Here is a 12726-nt window from a genome sequence, read left to right as displayed (position 1 = left end):
ACACCTGCCTACATTCAGGGCGGGACAGGGGAGCCTGTGAAAGGACACCTCAGTGCGGGATTGTCCAGATGCTTCCTGAGTGGCTAGGATGAGGCGGGAACTGTGCTGAGCTTCAAGGTTGTACAGATGAGGTGATTCTGGGGAAGTTCAGAGGCTGGTCAGGGAGACACACAGAAAGAGAGAAAGACACCCAATCTGGCTCTTCTCGCTACAGAACATGCTAGGAGTTTCCTATCCACCCACCTCCCAGTGTCCAGAGAGAAAAGTCACCCCTCTTTGGGGCTGACGCATCCCGGGGTCCCTAAGCTCGGGGGAGACCGGCATCAGGAATTGGCAAGAGGTCAGCGGGAAGACACGCTGTCATTACGACATTTTCTGGTCTAAACACAAGTAATAATGTAGCTCCAATGTCCTGCTCAACCAGGTCTGAACTGCTGTCGGCATTCTAGGCTCTCCGTATAATAGGTCTACCTGCTCTGACCCCGTCCCCTGATAAAAATGGCCAGCATCCACCAAGGGCTCGTTCTGGTATCAGCCAGGCACTGTGCTTGTTTCAACCTCGGCACAGCCCTCTAAGGTAGCGTTGCTGTTGGTTTCCTTTTATGGGGAGGAAATGGAAGCTTAGAGAGGTTATGTTCAGTGCCCGAGGCCCCACAGCAGTAAATGGCAGGGCTGGACTCAAACTCGGCACATATCCTTAACCCCAAATCCAAATCCGATCTGCCCCTGGCACACTCATCTCTGGCCTGCACCAGGAGGCCCGGACCCCTCTTTCCCCCCGCCCGGGTGTTCAGTCCTCTCCCCAGCATCCTCAGCTCCCACCTGCCCCTAAACTCCACTTGTCCATAGGCTGACCTTCTGTTCCCTAGCTGAGTCTTCATCGCTCTTTGCTCTCTCAACTCCTGCCATGGTGCTGTCCTACCAGAATTTACTGCAAGGGCTACAAACTCCAACGCCTACAGGCACCAGGCAGGGAACAGACGTGGGCGGCTGGGGTGTGTGAAGACTGCAGGTGCTGAATCCCCACGCTGTGACCAAGCATAATACATGTTTCAAACACCACTCAGGATAACAGAACAGGTGCCACCATGTCCCGAGGCCCCCACCATGCCACCTGGTCTTGCTATCTTTGCAGGGCAGCCTGGGTGAATTTTCAGATGCTTCTCTGAAACAGGACCAGGTCACTCCCTTGCTTACAGCACTCTGGACTTCTCTGTCACCCCAGAATGAAGGCCCAGCTCCTCAGCATGGCTTCGTGGGGACAGACAGACCCTCCAAGATCTGGATCTCTGAACACCGCCCTCCAGCCTAAGCACCAAGCACACCCACCCACCCCCCACCCACCCTTACTCTCCCCTCCGCTAAATCCTTCCACGGTTATCATATAAGCCACGAAAGTAGCATTTTACATACTTGTCTGTCTCACTGCCAGCCAGACTATAAATCCTCAAGCTGTAACTGTATCTGCTACGTTTCTGTAACCTCCACAACAGTTGCCCTAAGTTCTTGAGAAATACATGTGGCCCAGTTGAAAAACTCCACTTTTCAGTTGACAAGATGACAATGATTAAAAAAAGAATTAGAAGATGACTTGCTGTTAAACTATTATTTTTTTTAGGCTCCTACTGACCACTTGAATCTTTATTACACAGCTCAATGTCAAAGCCAAAACAAAAGTCCCAGACAGCTTGGATCAAATAGCTAAGAAAAGAGAAAATCGTTGTAAAGTTGGCTGGGATGCAGATAAGAAGAAAGAATGAACAGTGGGCCCTCCCTCGGGAGAGAACCAGGTGAACTGCAACACAGAGAAAGGAGGGGTAAACAGGAGGGGAACCTGGGAGATGCCTGTTCTGCCCTCTCACCTCACCTGCCTGGCCAGCCCCACACACCCACCCTCGAGTCGCGCTCCAGCCTCGATTCCAAAGGTGAATGAAATCTGGTCTTTCTTTAGGCAAAGCACGTGGAGGCAGAGAGAAGGTCCCCCCTCCCCAGCCAGTTCTGATTCCCATGGAACGCCAGCCCCACCCCCACCCCCAAAGGGAACAGCACCTCCCAGGCCATGGAGAGCTGGTCGGGTGCTTTTGTACTGTTCCCTTATTGGGAAGGAGTTGGTTCTGAACAGAAGACAAAGGCTGAATGGGGATGTCAGGGATGTTCTGTGTCACAGGTCATAAAGTGGCACCCACGGATGAGGTTTACTCAGCTGGCTGTGTCTAAGAAATAGGAATTGGTCGCCGATATTTAAAAGTCTAGAAGACTTCCAATGAAAAGCGTAGGTTTTGACTTCTCTTGAAACACTGGAAAGCGTGGTAACCATCAGCCTCCAATGGTAACGAATGGCCAGCGTAAAGTAGCAGCTACCCAGTTAGACGGCACACGTGCTCCCCAGCGTGTCCCAGGCCCACCAGGCCCAGCGTTGTCACATGCTCAGATCCTTGCTACAAGATCCCTTCAGCTGAAACCTGACCCTTACGCGTGCTCTGAGCAGAAAAAGAGCTGCCCATTTTTACGCGTAGATAAGTACCTCCAACAAAAAGCAAACGCGGCAAAGGGGGACCCCGGTGCAGAAGGCAATCCAAACACCAATGGCCTGAATCAGTTCTCCCAGCCAGGGACACCCTCCAGGCAAGTGAGGATATGGGGTCACCTGGCCCCGGGAACCAGTGACCTTGGGGGATGACCCTCCTCGGCCACCCTAGCCAGCCTTTTGGGTCTCATGCCTCGCTCTAAGGCTGGTCCTCTTTTGCCCTTCCTTTCCCATTCCCAAATCTTGACTCCTCTGAGTCCCCATTTTCAGCCCAAATTGTCTTGTTCCAACCATCATGATGGAAAATGTAGCCAAATGCCTGTGCAGGGGAAGAGCTGAGGAAGGGCGTGCACTGAGGCGAAAGCTGCATGAAATCGTGGCTCCCCTTTGCAGGCTAGTATTGTTATTTTTTTTCACTTGCCCGTGTCTTCCAGTTTCTCTGTGATGATCCAATACCGTGGGTACAATGAAATCCCATCGGTTTTGCTGTTTTTATAACATAAAAGGAAACTTCAGGTGTGGAGCTCCCACTTAGAATAACATGCCTTGTAGGAAAAGAAAAGTTTAACTGAAAAAGGAAAAAAAGATGAAGACAGAGATAGAAACGAACTTCCTTTTGGAAAAGAAAACTCTGGCCTAAAATTCCACCTCTTCTACAAAGCTTTACTTCATGGCGTGTGGCACATCAGTTCAGAGCCTGAGTTCCCGGAGTCAGAAGACCTGGGTTTCAATGCTGCCGTTGGCACTTCCTGGCTGTGTGACCCTGGGTACGTTTCACGGTCTCAGAGTGTCAGTTTCCTCTTCTGTCGGAGGCGGATGCTGAAAGCACCAACCTCTCAGGACAGATAGGAGGACCCAATGACAGAGACAGTACAAGCAAAGTGCTTTCAGACGCTGCCTGGCACATGGTAGGGGCTCGGTACCCATGAGCTGTTATTTTTGTCTTTATTACGAACTTTTTATTTTTATTGTGAACTTTGAACTCAGCTTGAACTGATAGGGAGAGAAGGGAGAGAGTCAGAAAACGTCCAAATCAGGGAATTCACGCAGCAAAGGGAGTCCTGTGGGCTCCCTGAGCACAAAGGTGGGATGCAGGCGGTCTTGGGACTAGCACCCCTCCGGGGTATGCTTGATCCCTTGGTGCTTCCTCCAGGTTTCCTGTCACGGTGGCCGGGCGGGTACTGCAACCAGGAGCCACCAGAATCCTGCCCTCCCGTGTTCCCTCCCTGACTTGGAGGCTGAGAAGCTGTTCTGCCTCATAAAGCCCTCTTGGAGCAAATGTGAAATTGGATCCCCCCTAAGGCGATGGGTAAAGAGCGGTGCCACAGCCGCTCCAGCCCGCGCCCAGCTGCCACCACCGCCGTTTCGACACAGCGGCTTTCTACATGCGGAGGGGAGAGATGGCATTTCGTAGCAGGGGGGCCCGAGGCAACAGACAGGCTCACCCATGAAGACTCAGAGGACGGAGGAAGCAAAAGGTTTCAAGTTGTCAGTTACAGGGCTGGAACCCAGCATGCTGGGTGCTTGCTCATTTTAACTGGTGCCTCCTCCAGCCTGGTGACACCAGCATCCTCCCTTGGCGAGGCCCTTAGAAAGCCAGGGGACTGACTCCAGCGGTGCCCAATGTCCAAGCTCCCTGGGAGGCTGTGAAAATCTAATTGCCGTTTCATCTCCTGCTGCTGGGCTGCCTCTGCTTCCCGGCTTGGTAATGGCCACCTGCTGTGCCAGGAGTGAGGCAAAAAGGATTCAGATCTTGGCGTGGGTTCAGGACCCCTGCTCATGCAGCCTGATCTTCCAAAAAAGCAGCAGCCCAGTCTCTGGCCATGACGACCTGAGCACTTATCATGGGCATCACAGACGTGATCTCACTAAATCCCCCCAACTCTTCTGGGAGATGCTTTCTTGATCCCACCCTACAGATGGGAAGGCTGAGGCTTAGAGGCTCAAGTCCCATGCTTGCCCAGGACTGGAAGTTTAGAGCTGGACTCCATAGCCCGGATGTTTAATCGTTCCACTACCCAGGGTATCACAAGTGACAAAGGCTTTATCTACTCTTTGGCAAGTTTGCTGGGGAAGCTCCTTCAGGGAAAGAATCGCAGACACAAGTTTCCACTGTGGGGAGCCCCCGGTGGAGGTGGCCATCCTGAGTAAACAGCCCCAATGCTCTTTCCTGGCTCACGGTGACTACCTCTGCCCTGAGGCCAACAGCGCTGGCTCACCTTGACTGAGCCTGGTACCAACTGGCTCCGGTGCCATGAAGACTCTGGAAAGGGAGCCAGGGCTCCCACCATGTGTTAGCCCCTGCCAGGCGGTGGTAGCCCTCCACCTCGTACTGGGTCCCAGGTAAATCCTAGTGATGTACGAGGCACTGAGGTGAAGGAGGGAGAGAGGGTCCTCTGCTCCATCACCTGAGGCCTTATCCCAGCATGGCTTGTCACCTGGAAATCATGAACCACCAACACCAAAGGAGTCCATGAGACTAAGTGCCCTACTCAAGCCTCAGCCACCCGCCTCACCCCAAATCCTTTTTTCACCCAGAAAAGGCATGTAGAACTGGCCCATCTTAGGCAGTGTGCAGGCAAAAGCTGAACGTGACCAGAATTCCCCAGGAAAAAAATCTCTGGTATTACCCACAACATTTGGACTCTATGGTCTAGGGGTGGTCCAGACCACAGATGGATGCGCAACGTGGACAGTGGGCTGTCTCTAAACAAACACCGGCCGCACTGACTCTTTCCAAGGTTATTCCTAATTTCCAGGCTTTAAATACCTCTGCTCATACCTGCCTCCTTTATCAACTTGACATCTCCTGCCTGTGAGTCATTCATTAGCATTTCAGCAGCCCACAGATGTTTGCAGCAAGGAGAAAATCCATCCTTGCTGATAAAGAGGGAAAAAAAAATCCAAAGCTTCCAGCTTCCTGTAGGGATGATGCCCCAGCATAGGTCATCCTTAGCATAAGGTCAAAGGTCAGAGGCAACACAGCCAGATTCCTGCGGACCTCGAGCTGAGGAAAGGGCAGGAGTGTGACGGGCTGAATTGTGCCCCTCTAAGGTTCCTATGAAGTCCTAACCCTCAGGACCTCAGAAGGTGGCTTTATCGGGAGACAGAGCCTTTAAAGAGGTAATTAAGGTAAAAGGAGGTCACATGAGTGGGTCCTAATCCGATATGACTGGAGTCCTTATAAGAAGAGACTAGGACACAGAAACCCAGACTGAGGACACAGTGAGGAGGCAGCTGTCCAGAAGCCAAGAGAAGCCTCAGACAAACCAACCCTGCCGACGCCTTGATCTTGGACGTCCAGTTTCCAGAACTGTGAGACAATACATCTCCACTGGTTAACCCCCCAGCCCCCGACTCTGGCTCCCCTAATCTGCAGTATTTTGTCACAGCAGCCCAAGCACACCAAGACAAGGCATGTGAAATACACAGCCAGAGGAAAGCATCAGTGACAGCTTGATCAAGGCTCACGCTCTTGGAAAGCTGGCTTAGTCCTCAGTGGCTGTCATGCCCACAGAGCTGCCAGCTCTGCTGAAGGCCTCAGTCTGCATTCTGCCAAGTCCTTAATACCTCCAGGGTTCATCTCAGCCACAGACTGGAGGGCAATGATGCAGCCCCTGGGACAATCAGCTGTGCTGGGAGCAACGGGACCCAAACTTCTGGTTAGAAGAGGCAGAAGAGGATGCCGCCCACCTCTGACGGTGCCCTCAGTCAGCCACTTCCATGAGCCACAAGGCTCCAGAAACCCAACCAGGTTCATTTGATCCTGACTTGTTGAGTACCTACATCCGGCAGGCATCGAGCTAGGTAATACAGAGATGAATGAACACTCAGGGCCTGGTAGATGCTCAGATGGTTAAACAAGTAATTACCACACAGTCAGCTACTGTAATAATGGAAGCCTAATCCAGATACCACAGCAGAAAAGGGCAGTGAGTAATTAGCCCTGTCGGGAAGGGGGAGGTTCAGTGAAGGCTTCAAAGAGATGAGATTACCAGCGGGATTTTCGAGGACAGAACTGAAACTCATGAGTAAACAAGAGGCTGGGAAAAAACATGCCAGACAGTTGCCAGCAAGGCACAGAGGTTTAAAAATGTACACGGGACTCACAGAACTAGAATTGTGGGCTAACGCAAAAGACGGGACTGGTCAGGAAAGAAGGTGCTAGAATACACGTATGCTGGCATAAGGAGCTTGGCCTGCAGCCTGCAGGGGACAGGAAGGTCCTGGGAGCTGCAAGCTGGGGAAATTACCAGCCCACCGCTGAGATATTGCCGGTTCGGTCCAGACCACTGCAATCAAGTGAATATGGCAATAAAGCGAGTCACGCACATTTTTTGGTTTCCCAGTGCATAGAAAAGTTATGTTTACACTACACTGTAGTCTAGTCAGTGTGCAACAGCATTATGCTTAAAAAAAACACACAATGTATACACCTTAATAAAAAAATACTTTATTGCTAAAAAAATATGCTATCATCTGAGCGTTCAGTGAATTGTAATCTTTTGCTGGTGGAGGGTTTGAAATATCGCAATTACCAAAATGTGACACAGAAACAGGAAGTGAGCAGATGCTGTTGGAAAACCGGCGCTGAGAAACTTGCTTGATGCAGGGTTGCCGCAAGCCTTCAATTTGTAAAAAAAAAAAAAAAGAAAAGAAAAGAAAAAAAAAAGCAGTATCTGCAAAGCACAATAAAATTAGGTATGCCCATACCAGGTTGGATCTGTGTTTTCAGACGGACTGCTCAGACAAGCAGAGATGGGGGACCTTGGGTAGAAAGTCAGTGCCAAAATCCCAGTACAAAATAAGAAGGGCCTACGCAGAGGAGGCAGAGCAGGCAGACCTCCTCTGAAATCTCTTTTCCTCCTACCGTTTCTCCCAGCCAAGCCTGGTGGGTTACACCCTTTAATTCTTAGAGGTTTTAGCAAATATCTCTAGAAGAGGGTGAGAGAGGAAACTGAGGCACTGATGCACTTCACAGAAAGCACGATATCCCTGGACCCTGTCAGTTTCAGATTTCATTTTTCTTTTCTTTTAATGGAGGTACTGAGGATTGAACCCAGGACCCTATGCGAGCTAAGCACACATTCTACCACTGAGCTATACCCTCCCCACCTAGATTTCATTTCTCTTGAACTAAAACAAGCCACCGACTTCACCAAGAAATGAACGGCCTCACTATCCAAGGTTCGTTTTACTGTCTACTTGGTTTATCCCTCGGTCATTCAGACCCGTCATCGGTTCACAACTTGATCTTGACACTGAACGTGGTTGCTCCTCCCACTTTGACTCTGCTAGAGAGCTGGACACCCTGCCATCAGCTCTGAGACAGCAGAAGAACTTAAAAGTGGCACCCGCGACAATGACAAAGATTCCAGTTTAGAACCGGTAGCCTGACTATTTCCAGAAAGATCACCCCCTCAGCATGTCAACCAGCCCTCCTCCAGTCCATTCCCTCATTGGCCATGGATGTAACCGCCCTCCTCAGTAGAGGGTCGCCTACTCTGAAGCTGAGACCAAGTCATACTCATCTGTGTCCCTTTCCCCAAAGCACCTTACCCCATGCATGAGAGGGCTGATCATGGAGGCATTGCTGCTGGCTAGCTGTGTGACCTTGGCCAAGTTACTTAACCTCTCTGAGGCTGTTTCTTCCTCAGTAAATATGGATAATAATAACAACTCTATCTTGAGGTTATATGATAAAATAATACATGTAAATACTAAGGGCTGGCATTCACATTTATTAAGGGCTTGTGAAGAAAAAAGGAGGAGAAAAAGGAGAGGGAGGAGAGGAGGAAGAGGAAAGAGGGAAGAAGAGGGGAAGAAACTCTGGGGTCAAAGAGTCTTGGGTTCAAATCTCTGCTCAACCACTTGCTTGGCTGTGCGACATCGGGCGAGTCGTTTAACCTCTCTGACTCAGTTTCCTCCGCTGTAAAACAAAGATAACCCTGCCTTCCTTACAAAAGGATCCTAGTTAAGATAACAGGTACGGAAGAGCCTAATGCTTAGCTTGCCAGCCCTAGGGCATTTAAGAAGTGGGCCTGAAATCGAAGCCAATGATTTCTCGGCCCTGAATGGCGCTTAGGGAAAAATCCGGTTTGCAACCTAACCTTCCTGGACCACCCAGCTTTGCCACCCTTGCTGGGTGAACGTGTCAAAGCAGGGGGGAGGCCAGTTTAGAGGGAGCTAGGCCTCCCACTGCACTCCCATCCATGGGAACCACGCTGTCCTGCACGCCTTCCAAGGGGAGGCTGTTAAGCTCCCTGTAAGCCAACTGCGTTCTCTCTGGACAGAGGAGACGGGAGAGCCAGCTTATCTAGCACCGGACCCAAGAGTTTTCACCTGTGCACCGGAGGAGCGCAACACCCCTCTGTCCTGACTCAGGAGCATGGCTGATGGGTAGCACACCTAAGGAGACCCTAAAGCACTAGCCCCTGACATCGTAGGACACCCCCTCCATAAAAAGCAAGTCATTTTAAGCCTCTCCTGAACGAAACGCTCGAGCAAATGAAGTAAATAGCTTCGGGACAAGGACCAGAAAGGTTTTTAAGGCCTCTCATTCTGCCAGAAACACACTCAAAATCTAAAAAATTTAAAGCTCACAATCTCTCTTGGGTTCACTTTGTGCTGCTGGGCTTTGCTTTAAAGGAAGACAAAGCAAAACCTCAAACCCTCCAATCAATGCATCACAACAAATGCTTGCTCCCCTCCACCGTGTCCTGGGCAGTGCAGGGAGCGAGCACCAGCAGGGAGAAGCAGTCAACTCCACTGTCCTGCCAAAGGTTTCAGACTGGGACAGACGGAGGCCGATGTGGAAATCTGTTTCTTTTTTTAACAGGGAATGGGGCAGAGAAGTCAGCCAAGGAAGAGTTTGCCTGAGGTCCCCACCAAGCATCCAAGAACAAAGCCAGGGTACCACAGGTACAAGAGAAGGTAGGCTAGCCTGGAAGCATCCTTAAACTGGGGACGCAGGATCAGGACCCCAGTTTCCCAGAGTCTCTGTGTCAGAACTTGAGAGTCAAAAGTGGGGTCAGGCATTCAGGTACATGGGTCTACCATCGGACCACCAAGTCCATAACTCACGCCCTAAAACAGAAAAGCTGAAACCCCTCCCCCAGCCCACACTACCATCTTACTTCTGCTAGGCAGATCCTCTTGGTCCAGGCCATTGGAGGGAGCCAGCGGGGCACCGCCACCCTCATCCAAGGTCAAGATGAGGGGAACGTCATCATCTAAACTCACAGCCATGTTCTCCTCTCCTGCAGTTCTCAGGATGTGATGTCCAGAGCTTTAAATAGTCTCTGCTTTGAGCTCCCAATCAAAGCCACGGGCTCAGAGGTGCTTCTCAGAAACTCCTCCATCAGAGGCATCTTCTAAGGGTTTGGAGGATTAAAAAAAAAAAAAGAAGAAGAAAAAGAAGAAAGAAAACTATCAAAATACAACCATTACTGATGAAAATGTTTTGGAATTAGGTAATGGTGATGGTTGCATAAACTTACGAACATACCAGAAACCACTGAATGGTTCCCTTTAAGATGGTGGGTTTTATAGTAATGTGAATTATATCTTACTAAAAAAGGAGTTTTGCAGTATAATACCACTAAAATATGAGGAGAGAACTCTACAAGAACTAACACTGAAAAGTTAAGGGTAATTCTGTCTGTACATTAAGATTATGGCTAATATGTTCCACCTCCACCCCTCTTATCCCTTGTTCATGTGAGTTTTATAGAGGTCTTAAAGACTTAAAAAATATATATACACATGTGTATATATATATATATATATATATATATATATATACACACACACACACAACCATTAAATTAATAGTAGTAAGTACTCAGTGAGTACCTACTATGTACCAGGAGCTCTACTAGCAATTTTTAGGTAAAGCTGATGGAAACTTCATAATACATAGGTAGGATTATTATCCCTCATCACACAGGGAGAGACCTAAGGCTCAGAGAGGTTAAGTAACCTGCCCAAGAACCCACAGCTGGAAAGCCAGGCTTTGAACTGACTCCGGACACAATCTGACTCCAGATCGGCAGTCCCAGCCCCTATGCCTCCAAGTCCCAGCCCTGGTTTTCAGGCAGCACGGAGCCCCAATGACCTAAAAAATGTTAGTGTGTCAGGTCATCTACACTTGCCCCTATCATTCTTATACAGGTAATATTCTCTTAGATTTAAATAGTTGAGGAAAGGGAAGAGACTAGACCTTTTTTTTTTAAGTGATGTCCAGAGTCACACAGCAAAAAAGGCTCATTCTGAACTCCCAGTCCAAAACGGTCAGAGCCAGCCTATGACAGTTCCTATTTATACACATCCCCATTTCTGCTGAGAAGGACCAAAAGAAAAGCAACACTCAGCAGATATGACAGCAGAACTTTGAACTTGAAAACAGCAGCAGGTTCCTTCCTCAAACTGTGGCCTTCTAATCTCCATCAAGTTTGCTTCCAAACTAATGCACTGAATGGCAGCCCCGCAATTTACTTCCCTCACGAATCACCACAATCCGGGCAGGCCACTGTGAGTCAGTATCTTCTTAAAATCAGGCAGTAAAAGTGATCACCGTTTTTTGCTGCCAAGCATGTAGGGCCCTGCCCAGCAATCTTCCTGAGATTTTTTTTAAGTTGCCTCCAGATTTGGGGATTAATTTTACTTTTAAATCTCAGTAGTGGGGAGACAGAAAAGGAAATCCCAAATGAGACACTACCATTTGGCTGTCTTAAGAATTATAGGTTTGTTTTTTTTTTTCCTTTTGGCTTAACTTTGTATAACAGATATTTTCAAACATACTCAAGAGTAGAGAGACTATGTAAATGAACTTCCTGGTATCAACCACTCAGCTTTGACAATGATTAACATCTTGTCATTCTCTCCTGTATTTACTTGGAAGGCGGGAGAGTCTATTAACCTTCTCAACTCAAGACCTTTCTTAATTTTATCATTGTTATCATAATAGCTACCTATTTTTATTTACACTGTATAATATGTCTGTTTGCTTGTAATACATGCATTAGTTCTGTGACTCTCAGCCGGAGTGATTTTTGCCCCCAAGGGGACACTAGCAATGTGTGGAGACATTCTTGATTGTCACAACTACGGGGTGGAGGTGCTAGCAGGTAGAGGCCAAGAGTACCCAGAAGCATCCTACAGTACACAAGGGAAACCCACCACAACATAGAAATATGTGGCTCAAAACAGTGCTGCTGTTAGGAAATCCTAATTACCTAATGCCCTCACTTCACAGGTAAGGAAACTGAGGTTTAGAGGGGTTAATTTAACCAGCCTCTTTTAAGTAAACAGGAAGGAAGTAATAAAGCCCAGATTTCAACCCAGGCAGTCTGAATTCAGGGACCCTCCCCCCTTAACCATTACTCTTCACCTCTTCCCAGAATGAGTCCCCCAGTTTGAAGGCAAAACCATCATCTTACAGAAAGGAAAAAGTGAAGCCCAGAGAGGAGAAGGGATTTGCCCAAGGTCACACAGTGCAGGACTCCTGAGTCCTAGCCCAGTGTTCCTTTTGCGGGCTTTGCTCCTCCATCTATAGAAGACCCAGAAGGGAAGGGTCACCCCTGGGAACAGGTCCCAGAGGAAGAGGGCCAGCAGCCAGCCCGCTGTCCACTCGGACAGCCTGACAAAGCACGAGTCTCTTGCGGGCTACAGGGATATGAGCAGCTGAGGGAGGTGAGGAGCAAAGATACGCGAAGTGTGCTGGCTCGTGTTCCACTGGCTCCTGTTCCACGTGCTCCGCTTTGCGCCCCCTCTCTCCGCCCCAGGCTTCCAGGAGCGATCCCACGCTGGGGCCGCCCCCGACCAAGGCTGGAGGGAGAGATGCGCGGTGATAACTTCCCCGCAGCCCCTCTGGGCCCGCCCTGCCCGCCTCCCACACCCCAACGCCCAGCTGCAACCCCTTACTCCGCGCCCTGACCCCTGACCCCTGCCCTCTCCTCCAGGCCATCCCTCGCAACCCTTGGATTCTTACACGAGCTGCCCCAGCAACCCGGACCACGCGCCGGGGTCCACACTGCGCAGCCCTGCCCGCCGGCGCCTCCGCCAAAGCCCTGAGCCCGGAGCTGTTGCAGCTGCAGCAGCCGCTGCAGCCACCGCCACCACTTCAGCCGCTGCCACCACGGCAGCTGCGCCAGCTCTCCCATCCACCGCCTATCGTCCCCTCCACCCCGCCAGCCCCA

The 12726-nt window shown here is 50.0% G+C and overlaps 1 protein-coding gene across 2 annotated transcripts in view; it reads right to left on the bottom strand.

Annotated features, from left to right (window-relative positions):
- TPCN1 (two pore segment channel 1) overlaps positions 1–12726 on the bottom strand; it is a 71347-nt gene that overhangs the window by 43899 nt on the left and 14722 nt on the right. The window contains exons 1-2 of one of the 2 annotated variants that reach the window (XM_006183837.3): positions 12519–12710; positions 9664–9900 (exon numbers count right to left, since the gene is read on the bottom strand). In XM_006183837.3, the coding sequence (XP_006183899.2) occupies positions 9664–9775 (112 nt within the window). In that variant the 5' untranslated portion in view covers positions 9776–9900; positions 12519–12710. Of the gene's footprint in view, positions 1–9663; positions 9901–12518; positions 12711–12726 lie in introns of those variants that run through there. The other variant, XM_032472177.1, reaches the window with a different exon arrangement.

This window comes from Camelus ferus, chromosome 32 (assembly GCF_009834535.1).
Source record: "Camelus ferus isolate YT-003-E chromosome 32, BCGSAC_Cfer_1.0, whole genome shotgun sequence".
In the NCBI taxonomy this organism is placed as follows: Eukaryota; Metazoa; Chordata; class Mammalia; order Artiodactyla; family Camelidae; genus Camelus; species Camelus ferus.
The sequence above is the reverse complement of the archived record's forward strand: the minus strand, read 5'-3'. Positions and strand labels throughout refer to the sequence as shown.